This window comes from Pygoscelis adeliae, unplaced genomic scaffold, assembly GCF_000699105.1.
Source record: "Pygoscelis adeliae isolate BGI_AS28 unplaced genomic scaffold, ASM69910v1 Scaffold582, whole genome shotgun sequence".
Taxonomy (NCBI): Eukaryota; Metazoa; Chordata; class Aves; order Sphenisciformes; family Spheniscidae; genus Pygoscelis; species Pygoscelis adeliae.
The window spans coordinates 157032-175250 of record NW_008824281.1 but is presented as its reverse complement, the minus strand read 5'-3'; the positions used below and the strand labels follow the sequence as shown (position 1 = coordinate 175250).

General features: G+C 44.3%; 1 protein-coding gene across 1 annotated transcript in view; it reads left to right on the top strand.

Moving 5' to 3' along the window:
- Window positions 1–17999, top strand: part of INSR (insulin receptor) — a 46092-nt gene extending 28093 nt beyond the window's left edge. The window contains exons 5-21 of the mRNA XM_009335301.1: window positions 263–407; window positions 653–867; window positions 3198–3324; window positions 3957–4207; window positions 4615–4782; window positions 5494–5695; window positions 10377–10648; window positions 10856–10998; window positions 11681–11840; window positions 12191–12290; window positions 12561–12628; window positions 12846–13075; window positions 13397–13507; window positions 13586–13745; window positions 14577–14706; window positions 14950–15084; window positions 16715–17999. Coding sequence (XP_009333576.1) covers window positions 263–407; window positions 653–867; window positions 3198–3324; window positions 3957–4207; window positions 4615–4782; window positions 5494–5695; window positions 10377–10648; window positions 10856–10998; window positions 11681–11840; window positions 12191–12290; window positions 12561–12628; window positions 12846–13075; window positions 13397–13507; window positions 13586–13745; window positions 14577–14706; window positions 14950–15084; window positions 16715–17069 — 2972 coding nt within the window. The 3' untranslated portion in view covers window positions 17070–17999. The remainder of the gene's footprint in view (window positions 1–262; window positions 408–652; window positions 868–3197; window positions 3325–3956; window positions 4208–4614; window positions 4783–5493; window positions 5696–10376; window positions 10649–10855; window positions 10999–11680; window positions 11841–12190; window positions 12291–12560; window positions 12629–12845; window positions 13076–13396; window positions 13508–13585; window positions 13746–14576; window positions 14707–14949; window positions 15085–16714) is intronic.
- Window positions 18000–18219: the final 220 nt, after the last annotated feature.

Sequence of the window (18219 nt, the reverse complement as noted above, 5' to 3'; positions counted from 1 at the left end):
ATGTCAGCTCAGTGAATATGACACCATCCGTGAGCTCGGGCATTTCTCTTTTGCTTTGACCACTCTGAATCTTAGACTGATTCAGAAGAATAACCGCAAAGCAAAGGGTCTTGTGCTGTTCATTTGGGGTTTTTTGCTAACTGATTTTTGTAAGGTCTTATGAATTAATGTAAAGCAGCTCTATTTAACGTGTTTGGGCTCCGATATCGGTGTTTTTCTCTGTGATACCAGAAAACTAAAATGGATCTTTTCCTTTCCATAGATAACATAGCAGCTGAGCTAGAAGCGAATCTTGGCTTGATAGAAGAAATCTCAGGTTACCTAAAAATTCGCCGGTCTTATGCCTTGGTTTCTCTTTCTTTTTTTCGTAAACTACATCTGATTAGAGGAGAAACACTAGAAGCTGGGTGAGTTCTTTCAAAAGATGCTTTATTTTAATACTTTGAAGTGTAAGGAGTGCCGTGCTATCAGGGTGATTTGTATTGGTAAACAATCCCTAAGTTATTTTTAAACACTTCTCTGCCCGTGGCTTGTGGCCTGCCAGGGAAGATAGTTTGCATTCATTTTTCTTTGGTGTCTGGATTAGCGCATGAGGAAAAAAGAGTTTTCAGTGGATCCCCTTCCAATCCATATTTTCATTCTCTGCTTTCAGGAATTATTCATTTTATGCCTTGGACAACCAGAATCTTCGCCAACTCTGGGACTGGAGTAAACACAACCTCACTATTGCACGAGGCAAACTCTTCTTCCATTATAATCCCAAACTGTGTTTGTCGGAAATCCACAAGATGGAGGAGATCTCTGGGACTAAGGGGCGTCAGGAAAGGAACGACATCGCCCTGAAGACGAATGGTGATCAAGCCTCATGTAAGAAAGTCTCAGAATGCAGCGAGGCTTGCATCATTTTCCTTTCCCTCTGCCTTGCTAACTTCATACTCTTATTTCTCTCAGCCTAGCCTATGATGTTTTTCCAGGGACTGTCCTTGTGCTTTTGGTAAAGCACCAGACGTGTGACTTGCCGCTTGCTTGTGCAGTGCAGCGACACTGTCAATACGCCATGAGTAAAAGTACTTACGGGTTCTACATCTGGCCAGGAGCCTACCTTGCCAACTTTGGCGTTCAGAAGTTTGTTCTTTGTGTGCTCAGCTGTGAGTTTTTCAGGGTTGAGTGTATTGTTGTGTCTTTTTGAAGAGTTTAGCACAACATAACCTCAGTCCAGGCTGGGACTTTGTGTTACTGCTGAGTACCTAATTAATAGTCATAATCTTCTTTTCCCATGTCATGAGGCGACAGTACGCACACAGAATAAACACAGTAGAGAAAGAGGATTTCCACCCATCTCTAGAGCCGTGTGAGGGAGTTGCTATGACAACAGTCAGAGAAATTTCTGCAACAATTTTTGTTGTATTTCTCAGAGGTTTTTAAGCTAACAGCTTTCTTCAAGAACAACGATAAGACGATGCCTGTGTCAGCATGACTAAGGAGCAAACACAGAGTGTTGCTTTATGCTCTAACTGAAGTCACGCTACTGAAGATGTAGTTTTGCAGACACTTATTTTGGCAGCAATATGGCCATAAGCACATCCCTTCTGCACCCGCAACCCTGCTGTTTGTTCCCATTCTATGCCACATACTATCCGCTTTCCCTGTTTGTGCCAGTAAAACTCTTACAGGGCTGCACGGTGAACCAGATTGTAAAAGTAATCTGGGGTAAAAAATAACAAGCTGCTTTGTTCTTAGCTTGTGTCATCTCTCTGCTCTGATTTATTGCCTAGCCCCACAAAGTTTTGCATGCACACAGGAACAGGAGCACGCACAGGTTGACACATAAGATGCTTAAGCAGGTATTGCCACCACAAACCCCAGCATTAATTAAACTGTTATTTCAGTTCCTTGCTCTTTTCACAGCTTGCAATGCAGCTTAGATCATCCTGTGGCTGCACTGCATCTCCCCATTTGGTGACAGCACTGCTTAAATAGCCCCTTCCCCGATTCTGCCTTCGTCGTTATACTGCTGTAGCTATTTGTGAACAGACTTAAAAAATGAAGATCTTTCAGCTGAATCAGTTTCCTGATCTGGTTTGCCACATATCAACACATGAAGCCGTGCCAGCACAGTGGGGAGAGGGGAATGTAGGGATTGCCTGCCTAAAAACTGGCAGTACCGGTGAGAAAAAAAACTACATAGAGTCGCGCCCTCAGGGATATCACAGCTCTAGCCTGGGCAGAGTGAAGGAGGTACAAGGAATTAGCTGCCTGTAAAGGTCATCTCCTCCCGTGAGACGCTAACAAACTCTTCCCGCATTTGGGGATGAAACTTGATTTGGGGTTCAAATCCAGCTCTGTCACGTGGTTGTGTGCCGCTCCCGGGCTGGCTGATAGTTTTGTTTAAAGGCAGCTGGAGGAGATGGTTGCATTTCGCTTGCCAGCTTTAACTCCACTCTGCTGAGCTGTTCTCTGTGCCACCCCCTCACCTCAAACCACAGGTTGCGAGCGCGTTTGGCTTTTTGTTTGTTTTTACATTTCAAGCCTAGTTTTCACATTGGCAGCATCCTGTTTACCAAAAAAAAAAAAAAAGCCCTTGTTTGTTCTGGATGTGGTGCCAGTGAAATGAATGTTCTTCCTCCCTTGTACAGATACTGCAGGAATGGCAAATCCAATCAGAGCTACGTGGTTTGTCCTTCTTGGGCTGCTTGGACATACCATATCGTAACGTGTCCCTTGAGCCTCAAAACTCCACCCTCCTGCAACTGTTTGTTGTCCTTCCCTCCTGTTCGCAAAGGGACCATCCTACCCCTGGGCAAGGCTGAGAATTCACGCGCTTTGAAGGCAGAGGCTACAAAAGCTGTGCAAACCATGTTATTGGGTTCAGCTATATAGATCATCATGAATTTTAAAATATGTGTGGCCTTTAGATTCCCCACTTACTAGAACTTAGTTCAGCTTTTCTACAGGGTCATTTTCATAAAATCATAGAAAAATTTGAGCTGGCAGGAACCTTAGGAGGTTATCTATTCCAACCCCTGGCTTAAGGCAAGAATAGCATCGAAGTAAGATAAGGTTTTAATGAGCAGCTCTTCTCAATGCCAATGTTTTCATATTTATCTGTGGAGAAAATAAACGTCTAAGGTAATTAAAAATTTAAACCTTTATTTTTTAGCATTAACGAAATTATTGTCGCTTCTGTTTTGTTACAGGTGAAAATGAATTGCTAAAATTTTCTTCCATTAGAACATCTCATGACAAGATCCTGTTGAAGTGGGAGCCGTACTGGCCTCCCGATTTCCGTGATCTCCTGGGATTTATGCTTTTTTACAAAGAAGCGTGAGTGATCCACTGTTAGGTTATAAAATAATAGCCATGCTGGGCTTCCGCAGATGGCAGTTGACATTGAAGAGTAGATATTAAACCTGCTGTAGGCATAGCTATTTAGTCTCTGTGATTGTCTGGCTCCTACACTTAAGTTTCCAATGTTACCCTTATATAAAAGTATTCATTATAGATCCCTGACTTACCTGAGTTGCGTACAGTCAAAATTCCTCATTTAAGAGCAATCCAAACATCAGTTGTTCCAACTATTCTAGGCATACGTACTCTAACCATGGAGTTTATTGTCTCCCCACTATCTCCATGGGATGTTGAGGTTTTTATTCCCTTTGAGGGGGGAAACATTCTTTTAGAATCAAGGTTACCGAGCTGATTTTCATAAAGCTGAAAATAATTAGCCTGGATTTAGTTGTTGGGATCATCTGTGGAACAGTACCTGGTCTGTGATGCCGTCAGGAGTCGGGGTTGCAAAGCTCCCTATGCTTCCTTTTCAGAATACACACAATGAGATAGTTATACTTTCTCCAAAGGGTAAAGGGTTGTCACTTTCAGTGATGTCTTTAGAAATGTTTTTAAAAGCTTGAATTAGGGTTCTGTTAATTTGAGGCTTTTCTTTTTTTTTCCTAAAGTCCGTACCAAAATGTGACGGAGTTTGATGGCCAAGACGCTTGTGGGTCAAATAGCTGGACAGTTGTGGATGTTGACCCACCCCCACGGTCAAACGAGCCCAAAGCCCAGGCCCAGCCAGGCTGGCTTCTGAGGGGCTTGAAGCCGTGGACGCAGTATGCTGTATTTGTTAAAACTCTGGTCACCTTCTCAGATGAACGAAGAACATATGGTGCAAAGAGTGAAATCATCTACGTCCAGACCAACGCTACTGGTCAGTATCATTAAATTAATGTTGCCTTGCAAGTGAAAAAGAAAAATAGACCTAAATAGTCTTCTGCCTGGCAGTCATGAGAGTCCCATATCCAGGAAACTTTCCACTGCCATTGCTGCTCTACTTTGGTAGGAAGGTGTTCCTAAACAAATGGAAGAATGTATGCTGCCCTGCACGGGGAGACGGTGCCAACGTGCACTTCTTCCATCAGGCTTGTGTGGTCACGTGTAAGAGCTTGTGTGCGCACTGGTGTATCCTGCTGCTGGATTGCTGGGTGTCAGTGGACCTACGATGGGGAGCACGGTTTATTCCCGTGGAAATGGAAACCTGCCTGTGGTTGTCCCTTGTTCTGTCAAGCTCTCGCAGAGCAGTGGAAGTGACCTCTGTCTCTTTTCCCACCCACGCAGTTCCGTCAGTCCCACTAGATCCCATATCTGTTTCCAACTCTTCATCCCAAATCATTCTGAAGTGGAAGCCACCCTCAGAGCCCAATGGAAACATCACGCACTACCTGGTGTTCTGGCAGCAGCAGGCAGAAGATAGTGAGCTTTATGAACTTGATTACTGCTTAAAAGGTGAGCGTGTGGTTCTCTCCCTGTGCCTTTCTTTCAAGCTTTCTCAGAATTGTCTGGAGATTTTTCAAACACTTTGGAGCTGATCTGGATGCCTAATTTTGCTGTTTTCAAGACTATTGTTCAAGAAACAGGCTGAGATGCAGCTGTGTCCTCCCACAGTTCAGTTACATTATACATCAAGTGCTACTGCCAAGTTATGTGCAAAAGCTCTCCAAAAACACTTTTTTACAAAGTAATCAGATATTTTTTTCCTTTGGAGGTCTCCCTTCTGCACTTGTTGCTTTTAAACTGAGTAACAAGTTTAATAACAGCTATGGAGGTAGAAAGGGAAAATACCTGTGCTTCTGGAGATCAGTGGCCAAGTTAATTTTTGAAGGCATCCTGTGCCTGTTTTGGAATTCTTTCAGGATACAAAGTTTCACTGAGGACTCCCAGAATCTTGCCTGTTGCCCCGTGTTACCTAAACTGAGATGAAGTGGGGTAGAACTCTGTTTGACTACAGCAGCATCTGAGCTCCATTTCAAAAACAGCACAGTTTTGAATCAAAGGCCTGTCATAAGAGAGGGAAAGCTGCCCGGCCCTGGATATGAAAGCTCAGGATGCCCAAATGTGCTACGACTCTTGTGTCCGCTAGTTTTGGATCTTTGTAGGATCAAACATCTGCTTGTGCCATGTCAAGCATGAGTGATACTAAAATTGTTTTGTCCACAGGATTAAAACTGCCCTCAAGGACGTGGTCTCCTCCTTTTGAATCCGAAGACCCTCAGAAGTATAATCAAAGTGAAAACGAGGATGTCAGTGGAGAATGTTGTTCCTGTCCTAAAACAGACTCTCAAATACAAAAGGAGCTGGAAGAGTCTGCTTTCCGCAAGACATTTGAGAACTATCTTCACAATGAGGTTTTTGTCCCCAGGTACAAATATCAAACAATATTGGGGTAGGGAAATGTAACTGATGACTAATCAAAAGTCTTGGGCTGGACGTGACCGTATTGCCAGTTTCTCTGGGCTTCCATGAGACTGTCTAGTCCAGCTGAGTATGTGTGTCGGAGACTGCTGAGAGCTGGGCGCCTACAACTGATGTTACTACAGATTTGGAAGATCCTGCTCTTATTTCCTGTCTCTGAATTCTGAATGAAGTGAGAATCCTTAACAAATCGCTAAATGCCTGCAGCTCATTTAAACTTGTATGATGCCAAAAATAGCTGTTTTTTTCTGTCCTAAAACTTTGTGGTCTAGCTTTTCATCCAGTTGAAAAGAAAGGAAAAGAAAAAGGGAAGTTTACCATGCCACAGCCTTGTCCTTTAGCGTGGTATTTGCGGTCTTCCTTGCACTTCGTCTGGGAAATACCTCCAATACCATGAGGAATGCAACTGCTGTGGGTGGTGAATGTCCTGTTTTGAATGGCACACGCAGTGTCACATTAAGTGGTATTGAATGTCTTCACACTTCATATGCAACTTACAGAGGAAGCACGGGGAATCAGGTTAGAGTCTGTAGTGATTTACCCTCTTCACTGTCAGGTATTTTGTGCTCTAAATTTATTCTCTGCTTACTGCCCTCAGCTAACAAACATTTATTTGCAGCTGCTTGACAAAAGTTACGTTACTGCACTGAACACTTTTTATTATTGAGTGCATTACTAGACAGTGCCTCTTCTCTGTGAGCCTGCAGTTGTCACATGGAAGCTTGTGCAGAGTCCCTCCTTTTGCTATTTCTTTGCTGTTAGCGCTGATCAGAAGGACAAGTTTCAGTGTGCAAAATGATGCCAGGACACAACATATTCAAAAGCAGAGGAGAACCAAGCCATGTACAAAAGCCAAACTCCTCTTGATGTAGGCAGACAATTCTGACAATCTGATTTCTTTTTTTTTTCTTTTTTCCTCCCCCCGCCCCCCTCCCCCCCCAGTTTTATTGTGCAGCCAGCCCAGGATGCTTCTCAGGCCAGTTTCTGGGGTATGTATTTTAGGAAGAAACCAATCACCAGGATGTGCCACCTTGTCAGCCCGCTAAGGAAGAAATCTCCACTTCCCCTAGGCTAACTAATCCTTTTAATACAAGCCCTTTTTGCTGTTATAAGTCAGCAGTAAAGATACCTTCCTGCTGGCGTGCACCCTGCTTGTCTTTTCTGACAGGCTCCAGGCTGTGGCAGCGTAAATTAGAATTACTTTTCCTGTGAATACTGTGCCTATTGCCTGCTCATAGGGTAGCCTGTCTAGAGCCTGGCAACTGAACATGAAGTGTGTTTTACTTCAGGTGCCTCTTACGTGGCTCCTGATAGTTTATTGACCTCTCTCCAGGCACTGCGTGGACTCCCCTTGGGATTAGAAGCCGCCTGCCATTCACAGGGAGGAATCTCACAGATGAGAATATGAGGGAATATGAGATGGCAGGGGCGCAGAAGACGGAGCAGTTGAGAAGTTACTCCCCCTACATCTTGTCTCCTTGTTTTCCATGTACTGTCTTTCTCCTCCTGTCCTCTTCCCAGCTATCTGATCCCTGTGCAGGATCCAGTCTGTACGAGGCTCTGCCGCAGGTCTGCCAGGCTCTGCCTTAGTCCGGGTCTGATCTCACCTGACTTGCTGAGAACCCCTCTGGAAATCATAGAAGCTGTTCGTTCCCCGTGTGCATGGTTGATTAGTCTAGGAGATAGTATCACAAGTCTTGTGGGTTTATTTGCTCTGGCACTGGCAGGGCAAACCAGAAGTTTCTAAATGCTTATTGCCATACCCACCTTCCCAGTCAGAGCTAATGGGTATCTTCACACCACGTGCTTTGCAACCTCCCTTTGTAGCTGAACAAAGTGGCCATCAGAAGCTGATGCTTTGTTTCTTCTTTCCTGTGGTATTTGCTCTTATATTGGAACGAGTTTTGCACAGCCTGGAGTGAACGGGTGATTGCACACTGGAGCAGGTTGCCCAGGGAGGCTGTGGAGTCTCCATTCTTGGAGATGTTCAGAACCTGACCAGGCATGGTCCTGAGGAACCTGCTCTAGCTGCCCCTGCTTCACGCGGGGGGGGCGTCGGATTAGACAGCCTCCAGAGGTGCCTTCCAACCTCAACCACTCCATGATTCTGTGGAAAGCATGGAAAGATTTCAAAAGTAATAAAAGTCCTGAGAGGCAGAGGGGAACTAAATGGCTGCTATTCAGGGTGTAATTTCATGTATACTCTCCACCATCACTACTGCAGAAAAAGCAGTCTCACTCTTCTCTCTGTCTCCTTCCTCTCCCTCTGTGACACACACTTGTGCCATTACAAATATTAGCGAGTTACAGAGTGAACAAGATCTGGGAAATGACTCACATTAAAAGTAACTTTTTCTTTTTCCCTTGGTTTCCCAGTTCAATCCAATTAATTGTACAGACAAATATATAAATGCTTTTGCCAGCACAAGGGGGAAGACAGGCCAGAACTAGCTGTTCCTCTCCTAGTTTCAGGTGTGTGGAAAAACTTGGCTTAAGCTAGCGAAGGCATTTTTAAAATCCCCCAGCACAGGCTAAATTGCGTGTGATGAGTTGTCGCTTCCATCCTTCCAACTGAGAGCCTTCACACACGCTGATAGTCTCTGACAGGAGGGAGGAGGAACCTGAATCTGAGTGTTTCACAGGGAAGGTCATTGGAGCTACTGAAAAGGCCATAATGAAAATTGCACTGGAACAACTATGGGAAGACAACAGATGTTTGAAAATACAGAGAATTTGGCAAGAAAATTGCTGCAAATCTGGGATAATAAATATGTGAAGATCGGGGTTTACCGCTTCAAAAGTTTTTCTTGCTTTCTGTTACTTGAGAAGGGAGAAATTAGTCTTGCATTTTACTCTGTGTTGCATCAGTGGTCAAATTACTGTTTTACTTGTGAAAAACAAAATTCTCCTAAACATGAGGAAAAGCTGAATCCACGCTTTGTAAACAGTGGCGCGTAGCTTTGCTTTTAAGTCCAAACAAGGTTCTGGTTGACCGTAAAGAATCCTTCCAAAGGAGGGAGGTGGCATGACCCAGACCCGGGTCTCTGAACTCTGCCCCATTGTTAGGGGACACTGTTCAGAACAATGCACAAGCTGAGCTAACGGCAGCTCCAAAATGAGTTAATTAGTAATTAGAGAAAGAGAAAACTAAAAACTGGAATGTGCTCTGCTGACCCTGCCGTTTGGCATCCCATTTTTTCATCAGGTGGGTGAATATGCTTACGTTGTTGTGCACGACCCGATGTTTGGTTTGAGGAAATCTTAAAATCTGCTTTCCAGCTGGTTGCATTTGCCGTTGGAGGAGAAACAGCACCAGGGAATGGAGGCGGGGGTTGCAGACAAAGACCCGATCTGCCGAATCCCCTGTTGTATCTGTAGTTGGCCAATCATTTGCCTGGTAGTTAGAGGGTGGCAGTGGAAAGTTCAGTTCAGCAGCAAAGATTTGCTTCAGCAGCTTGTTACATTTTTAGAGACTGGAGATGCCTCAAGTGTGGGTCAGTTCGGGTCACTCTTTGTACCCTTTAATAGCTGCACACACATGCACACACAAAAAAAGATCATCATCCCTTTAGAATACACGGTCCGGTTTTCAAATGGCATTAATTCCTTTTGTGTAACTAAATGCTATTACTGATTCACCACCTTGGTTCGTTCCCAACCTGGAATTCCTCGTGGCAAACGTGCGGCAGGACGTAAAGCGTTAGAATGAGGAGTTTTGTTTTGGTACTTGTTCCTTTTATTTTTCCCTCCAAAAAAATGAAATTTGTGAATGGTTCTTAATTCTGTTGAATTTGTTCTGTTTATTTACTGACAAAGTCTGACATTAAGGTTGGCTAGTAGCACTCACTTGCAAACAGGGGAGTTGACAGGATCACACTGCCCGTTCTGTTTTCACAACTGCAAAAAATTGTTTTTCAGACTGAAGTGCAGTAATTTGAGAGGCAATATTTGCTTAACAAAACCGCGCAACTAATGTGTAATCTGAATCTGTGAGTTTTAAATGCGTCTGTTGACAAGAACGTAACAGATTTGGTCTTTCAGGAAAAGGTTAAAATTATCTATACCCCTCTAGATTCAGCCTTAGGGTTTGGAGTGGCAGATGTGTTCCAATGAGCTGTGAACTGGCCTTACGCTTTATAAATGCAAGTTTATGACACCTGGAATACGTGGAACATCTAAAGTCCCCAGAGCTGGGGGCTGTGATAGGGACCTCATTTGCTAGAACGTGGAGGAGGTGAACTCCAAAGCATTGTCATGCTGTGCAAGGCATCTGTCAGGCAACCTAGTAAAGCTGTATTCAGCTGGGAGGATCTAGAAGAACTTGAATTCTCAAGCAAATACTTTAGCCTTGGATTTATTTTGTGCCCCCCTCCCCATATGAAGTTGCGCAGGGAAGGAGTCTCAGGGATACATAATTTTAAAAAGTTAGGTGCGTTACAGGGGGTGAGACAGATTGCTTGTTTAAAAAAAAAAAAAAGTCCTGAATTTCTTTGTTGCATTGCAAATATGAGGCTTGAATTTGAGTTTTCAGTGGCACTCTGAGCCGTCCCATTGTAACGCTTCCTTTTCAGATGAATGTGTTTACATTGAATATAACAAATAACATTGCAACCTGTATTATTTAATAGGCCATCAAGAAAACGAAGAGACCTTGGCTCTGTGGCCAATGCCACTGTGGTGATACCCACCATCGCATCCCCTCCAAACAATTCTGGTGCAGCGTCTGAGAACACAGAGGAACAGAAACCTTTTGAAAAAGTTAAGTCTAAGGAGTCTTTGGTCATCTCAGGCCTGCGGCATTTCACCGGGTATCGCATTGAGCTCCACGCTTGTAACCATGATGCTCAGGAATCCCGATGCAGTGTTGCGGCTTATGTCAGTGCCAGGACCATGCCAGAAGGTAATTATCTTCCTGAGCTTTGCTTTGGGTTGGTGGCTGTTTCCAAAATACTGCTTTTCCTATGGGAGCCAGCTGCAATACGGAAACAGCGTGTAGGACTGGTGCTCTATGTCCTGATAAGAAAGGATGATAGATGAAGTATTGGCAGTTTTGAATTTTGCACAAGACACGAAATAAAACTATAATTAATCATGACCTTGGTTCTAGCTAAGGCTGATGACATAGTTGGTCCAGTTACCCATGAACTGGTTGAAAAAAACACCGTGCATTTGAAGTGGCAGGAACCAAAGGAGCCAAATGGTCTTATTGTGCTGTATGAAGTGAATTACGGACGCCTTGGGGAGACAGAGGTGAGAATTTCTGCTTGTCCCTTAACACAGCACGTTTGGAGAAGTAGCTCCGCCTGGGAGTCCAGGACAGTTTAGTCTTCCATAGTCCTCGTGCATACGGTGTTCTGTCCTGTCTGGTTTCCTTGTGCATGAACCAATGCGACATAAAACTTCCAGAGGATACGAATTCACTAGTGAAGTCTGTCTGGGGCAACACTGAGAAATAAAAGTCTGCCTCTGTGGTGCCTGTTTGCCAAATAAGCATGTCTGATTCGCCAACTTTCTGCATGGGGTTTTTTTAGGAATTTTATTTCACAGAAGGACAGAAAACATACATTTAAATGTAAGTTGCTTAGAGAAATGAAGAAAGCGTTGAGCAGCCAGAGAGCTTGTGGGCAGCCCTGCTGCCCGTGCAGAATGCCAGTGCCGTGTGGGTAGGAGGGCTTGCCAGCCCAGGTCAGATTTCAGGGCTGAGGTCTGGGACGGCAAATGGCATATGCTCTCTGTAATCTGAACTACTAAACTGTAAAATGCAAATCCAGGACAAACCACTATATTGGAAAAAAACCTGAGCGTGCAAAAGCCCTATTTGTGTACATTTGCCAGACAAGGAGGCGAGGTAGAAATCCTAGTATGCTGTTACAGAGCTCTGGGTTGTTGCAGAGGTAGCGTAACGCAGCCTTCCTCTTCCCTCCTCCTGCAGGAAGCACACTACTGTGTTTCCCGTAAGCATTTTGCCAGCGAGCAGGGCTGTAAACTCCGTGGACTGCAGCCTGGAAACTACAGTGTCCGTGTACGAGCTACGTCACTGGCTGGAAATGGCTCATGGACAGAACCTACCTATTTTTATGTGGCCGATTATTGTGAGTTCATTTTTTTTTTTTCCCCAACGTTTAATTTCTGATGGAAACCCAGGTTATTTTTGGAAGATGGGAGTTTAGCAAGCAGTGCACGGGGAACTGTAGGGGGTCATAAAATATTTACCAATACACCTGCTTTCAAGAAACTGAAATTACTTAGAAATGTGTGGCTTTTCTTCATGTAGCTGTTGAACAGCAGTTTGAGTTCTCATTCTGACCAGCCCCGCATTCTGTATCTGAAATAGCCTCTAGTTTCATATTTGTTCCAATTTATTTAAGGGGGAGATTATATTGAGGAAAAGACTTGGATTTTGGACTGGCATAATAACTCCAACTCTTTCTTTCTCTCTTAGTGAATGCTCAGCCTAATATTGCTGTTATAATTGTTCCGATTATTTTTGCCATAATAATTGCTGGAATTATTGGAGCTGCTTATGTGCTTGTGAAAAAGAGGTGAGTGCAATTCTGTTGTTTCCACCAGAACAAGCAAAACTTATATCCAAAGACTTTGTTTATTTGTTGGTAGTAACTCTGTCTTTATTTTCTAATTCAGATAATAATTGCAACATTAGGAAATATTTAGGAAATTTGGGAAATATTTTGTGCCTTTGGAAACGGGGACAGTTTGTATTTGCTGCATGCTTTGGGAATTAATCAAGCTGCCTTCGGTTCTAATATGTCAAAGGCTGCAAATGTGCTGAAGAATTTGTGTCTCTCTTCCAGACAAACCGAAGGACCAACTGGACCACTCTACGCATCCTCTAACCCTGAATATCTCAGCGCCAGCGATGGTGAGAGCAATGAGGGCTTTCTTCAGTGCTTTACTTCTTGTATGGTCATTCGGGCAGCGCAGCAGTATGGGATCGGCATTGTCTCTATGGAATTTTTCTAGTCTTTGTTTTAAATTTATACCCATAGTATCCTGTGGCAGTGCTACGCAAGGCTGCTACAGAAATGTCTTTCAACAGATAGTTGCTCAATTCAGAAACGTTTCCCTCTGCTCAACAGTCTATGTCCCTGACGAATGGGAGGTTCCACGAGACAAGATCACGCTCCTCCGAGAGCTGGGACAGGGCTCCTTCGGCATGGTGTACGAAGGAATCGCCAAGGACATAGTGAAGGGAGAGCCGGAGACTCGCGTAGCTGTGAAAACTGTTAACGAATCAGCCAGCCTCCGCGAGCGCATCGAGTTCTTAAATGAAGCTTCTGTGATGAAAGGGTTCAGCTGCCATCATGTGGTAAGCACCACTGGGTGCCTCGGATGATTAGCAAGTCCCATCACATAACTAATAGTTCTTTGGTGCTTCCAAAGCTTGACGTTCAGCTTACAAAAGCAGCCCTGCTGCAGAGGCGGTTGATCAAACGGAGCCGGGATCTTTCCATGTCATATTTTATAAAATGCACCCTTCAGAACTTCTCGTCGTGACAGGGCTTTGTGGTGCTCTTCTGAGCTCTTGTTCGGGGGGTGCTGGCTTTGCTACATCCCCCTCTTTTCATAGCTGGGCTCTGCCCAGTGTGTTTGGACACAACCGTGAGGGAATTTCTCACTTACTTTCCAGGTTCGCCTCCTCGGGGTGGTCTCAAAAGGGCAGCCTACTCTGGTGGTCATGGAGTTAATGGCACATGGAGATTTGAAAAGTTACCTTCGCTCTTTGAGACCTGATGCTGAGGTAAAGACAGGAGAGAGGGAGTCTGTTGTGCAACAGACTAACTTGATTTGGTTTTTAATACTTCTTTTTTTATTGTAGAATAACCCTGGTCGTCCGCCACCAACACTGAGAGAAATGATCCAGATGGCTGCAGAGATCGCTGATGGCATGGCCTATCTGAATGCCAAAAAATTTGTTCACAGAGATCTTGCAGCTCGTAACTGTATGGTTGCAGAAGACTTCACTGTAAAAATTGGAGGTACGTAGTGTGCGATCAGAAGGTAATTCTGTGGGTCATATTTGTCGTAAAGGCAAATATATGAAGCCCAAGACCAATGTGGCAAACGCAGGTGATTTTCACTGGCTCCCTTTGGAAATGCAGCAAACTTTCCTCTTTTTCTTCCCTGTGAAAGAATTGTATGGACTTTAGTAAGAAAATAATCTCCCTTAGAGCCAGAGCAGCTTTTCTCACCTTCTCTATTCTCGGACCTCTACCCAAAAACTTTATTGCCTTTCCAGCCTAAGAGGCCTAGGGTTATCTCACTGTTCTTTGCTTTCATGAGAATTATGACAAAGAAGGTGTTGGGTACAACAAACCAAGTGTTGATAACCCTGTCATTAGGTCAGGTGCCTTTTAAAAGTCATTTGTCTTCCACAAGAACCAGTCTTTAACCCAAACCCTTTTAGAAATAAGTAAATAGAACACTTAAAAATAAACCAAAACTCCACAGCGTGGTGGTTTTTCAGACCTCTTCGGACTTAAAGCCAAGGCAGTGGGATTTCAGGGCAAAGGGAGCTCCCTTTTACTTAAAGGGGACGAATAAAAATAATGTTTAAATTTTTTAGTGACAGCTTCTATTCTAACTCCAGAGTCTCTGTCACGGCTCTGTAGAAAAAATGCAGGGAAAAGGAAAATGTTTGGAACGTTAATCACCAGGTGACAGAGGACTGCAAGCTGGGCCATAGGAGGCTTACTGGGTGTATGAAAATAGCCTGGTGTCAAAGGAAGGAAACATTCATCTGGAGATGTTGCACAGTAAAAGTAGCAGGGAAGGAGACACATTTAACACATCCCAATTGCTTTTCTCAGACTTTGGCATGACCAGAGACATCTATGAGACGGATTATTACCGTAAAGGAGGGAAAGGACTGCTGCCTGTGCGGTGGATGGCACCCGAATCATTAAAGGATGGTGTTTTCACTGCTTATTCCGATGTGTGGTAAGTTGTACTCTGCAATCCCAGATGGATTCTAGCTCAAGAACTCACGATTTTAACACACATGGTTTAAATTGTGAGTTGCTGACTTCCTCAGAGTACAGACAAAACAAAAACACTGTTTTGAAACCCTCTTCTTAAAAACATAGTTGTGTTTTTTTGAAGTATGTGTTCTCCCAAATAAGACTGTCACTTGTAGATGTCCAGGATGTTTTATTCTCACCAGGAGCCTTCTCCCTTTCTTAGGTCGTTTGGCGTTGTCCTCTGGGAAATAAGCAGTTTAGCAGAGCAGCCGTACCAGGGACTCTCCAACGAACAGGTGCTAAAGTTTGTAATGGATGGAGGATACCTGGATCAGCCGGACAACTGCCCGGAGAGGCTGTAAGTAGTAAAGCAGGGGACAATCGACCAAGCTGCACTCTTTAGCTAAAGTTTGGCCGACAAAGGTCGGGCCCCCTCTTAACCCCTTCTCTGTTGGGGAGGAACAAAACAGCCTTTAGTGAGCCGCCTCTCACAGAATTTCAATGGATGCATCCTTAGCGATCCAGGAATTAAAGGTAGAGCCCTGAGCCAGCCTGTTTCACTAGAAGGGAAATTAAACCAACCTGGACCTTACATCGTGAGCACGGATCCAAGAGAAGGAAGTACAAAGCACAGGAAAAGCTTAAAATACAAATAAGCGCTGTATCAATTGCCCAAACAAAATGTTTTTCCTCCGCTCCAGACTAGTGGATGGCAGTTGGCTTATGTCACGTGGCAAAGCCTGGCCACGGCCTGCATCCACGTGGCTACAGAGGCCGGAGAGCAGCTTGTTAATCCCAGGTCTGCTGCGGTTTTCTGCAATTCATCTCTCTCCACTACGTAAATAGTCTTGAGAATTACAACAACTTTTTACCACTGATTTTCAGAAATCCAGTTGATGGCTAATGAGGAGGGAGAGGCAGGAGAATGCTGTGCTGAGCCAAGAGCTGTTTATCGTGTCCGAGGCCTTTTCATTTCTGTTGCAGACTCATTTGCCCCACTTAAAGTACAAGGCTAGGCTGCCTGCAAGGTTAGGGAGAAAAGAGGGCACTGCGTGAAGACAGTGAAAAACACCTTGCAGAGATTACAAACTGAAGCCAGACGCTCTCCTGCGCCGGGGTTAAGGGTTATTCTCTGCAGCCACTCGTGACATTTACTGTCTGGAGGTTACTGCGTCCCCGGGTCTGCCAGCACGGCTGCATACCCCGATGCTCCCCAAGCTGCTTCTCTCAGAGTAATTAAAAAAATCCCGTTACGAAGTGTTTAACCTGAGCTAGGGTGTTTTGACAGAAGGGTGTAAGGAGCCACTGCTGAAGCAGCGTACAGAGGTGAGGGGCAAACTGGTAACCTCTTAGCCCAGCCTGCTTCTGGCCAAAACAGCACTTCCAGAGTCAAAAAATAAACGTGTTTTTCAAGTATTCTTATGAAAAAAGCCTGCTGTCCGGGACGTTTCTCTCGTGGCCAGTTGCAAACTCCAGTTTGAAACTTTATTTGTACTTGTAAGTTCTTTCTCCGGGGTGTCTGATAACATATGACCTCTTGCCGCAGCCTTTCTTTTGGGTGGGCTGTTTACAGGACCTCTGTCCTCTGCACAGCCTCCTATTTTCCTTGAAGTTTTAGGAGCTTTGTTGTCTTTCAGGCTGAGTTAAAATTAAAATTGAATGAATTAAAAAACTGTGACCTGGCTATAAGCGCGTGCGCGCATGCACAGAGTATGTGAACTGCAGCCCTGTTTCCTTCAGAAGCCAAGTTAAGAACAATTGAAGGAATTGGAAGGAATTTTTGATCTAGACAGAAATAGAGAGAAAGGAGTGTCAGGATCTACAGGCAAATACGGAGACTGGAAAGAGAACAAACAATTTGGCTGGAGTGTCAGAGGAGCAGCGTGTGCGGTGGGTGGTCTGACACGGATACCAGTCTTGGTCTGTGCCAGCCCTGCCTACGTGAAGTTGTTTCTTCCTACCCCTGACTCTTGTTTGTCCTGATCTAGGCACAGCCTGATGCAGATGTGTTGGCAGTACAACCCTAAAATGCGCCCCACCTTCATCGAGATCATCGAGATGCTGAAGGAGGACTTGCACCCCAGCTTCCACGAGGTCTCGTTCTTCTACAGCGAGGAGAACAAACCTCTGGAGACAGAGGAGTACGAGATGGACTTCGAGAACATGGAGAGCATTCCCCTCGATCCCTCCTCGTACTCGCAGAGGGACAAAGTCCTGGGGCGGGACAATGGACCCTCCATGGCCCTCAAGGGGAACTATGAAGAGCACATACCTTACACTCACATGAACGGTGGCAAGAAAAACGGGCGGATTCTCTCCATGCCCAGGTCAAGTCCTTCCTAACGCTTCCTGTTTGGCCCAAGGGTTGTGTCTGCTTTTTTCCCCTCCACAAATCTCAGGACTCTTGTTATTGCTGCCACAGTGTATGACACACATCTACAAACTCTTCAGATTTTTAATCATCTTATGATTAATACTTTTTTTTTTTTTTTTTTGCCAAGTTGACTGGTTGTCAGTGGGCTTATCTGTGAACATAAATGGAAGAGGTTTCCATGGCTGCTGTCCCTTCTGTAACCACGGTTTCAAAACAGGAAGCGACCGTGTAAGTTAAACTGAAGGAGGAGCATCCACGTTTGCCAACAAAAGACGTGAAATTTGCTGGTATCTGAGCTACAGCGTAACGGTGCGGAACAAAACTTCTGCAGGACAAAAGCATTTCCAGTAGAATTCCAGGCTTTCAGGCATACTCTTCACTACAGCTGAAGGATTCAACACATCAGTCCGGACGCGCCAGATCCTCAGATTGACCAATAGCTGCTGCTTTCATACTTTTTAAAAGGGTTAAATCCCAGGGGTGCGTGCGTGTGTGTGTGTCTGTGTGTGTGCAGTATATATATGTGGGGTGTATATGTATAGCAAATATATACACTTCTCCTTTTTTTGTACATAAGTTTTGTATGTTCTCACGGAAGCTTTCCTCTTCTCGGAAGTGTGTACTTATCTTTTTTTCCCATTTCCCTGGAGTGACTGAATCCTAAACAGATTATTTTTATACTAAGGACTCTTGGGAGTAGGTTTTCTCTCATTAGTGAATGAGGAAAATGTGCTGGGAGCCAAAGGAGCAGAAATCTGAGATTTGTGGGTACTTTCAAGACCAAACGAAGTAGGAGTCCCCTGACCTGAGATACGGAGTTTTCTGTCCTTACAGCATTAAGTATATATATTGTTTGTTGTAACATATTTAAAAATGTCTTTAGTTTAAATTTTAACTTCATATAAATTATTGACTGTTTATGATCCTTTCGGGAAGGGGAGAATTTGGGGGATTGTTTGGTCTTAAAGTGGTCCAAAGATTTCAGAATGAACTAACTTTAGCCGATTACCCTTTTAGGAGCTATGAAGCACATGTTAAGTTCATACTTGACAAGGCTTTATAATACAGTTTCATGATTTATACAGTGCAGTCAGCTGGCTCCAGCCGAAGCCCCGAGAT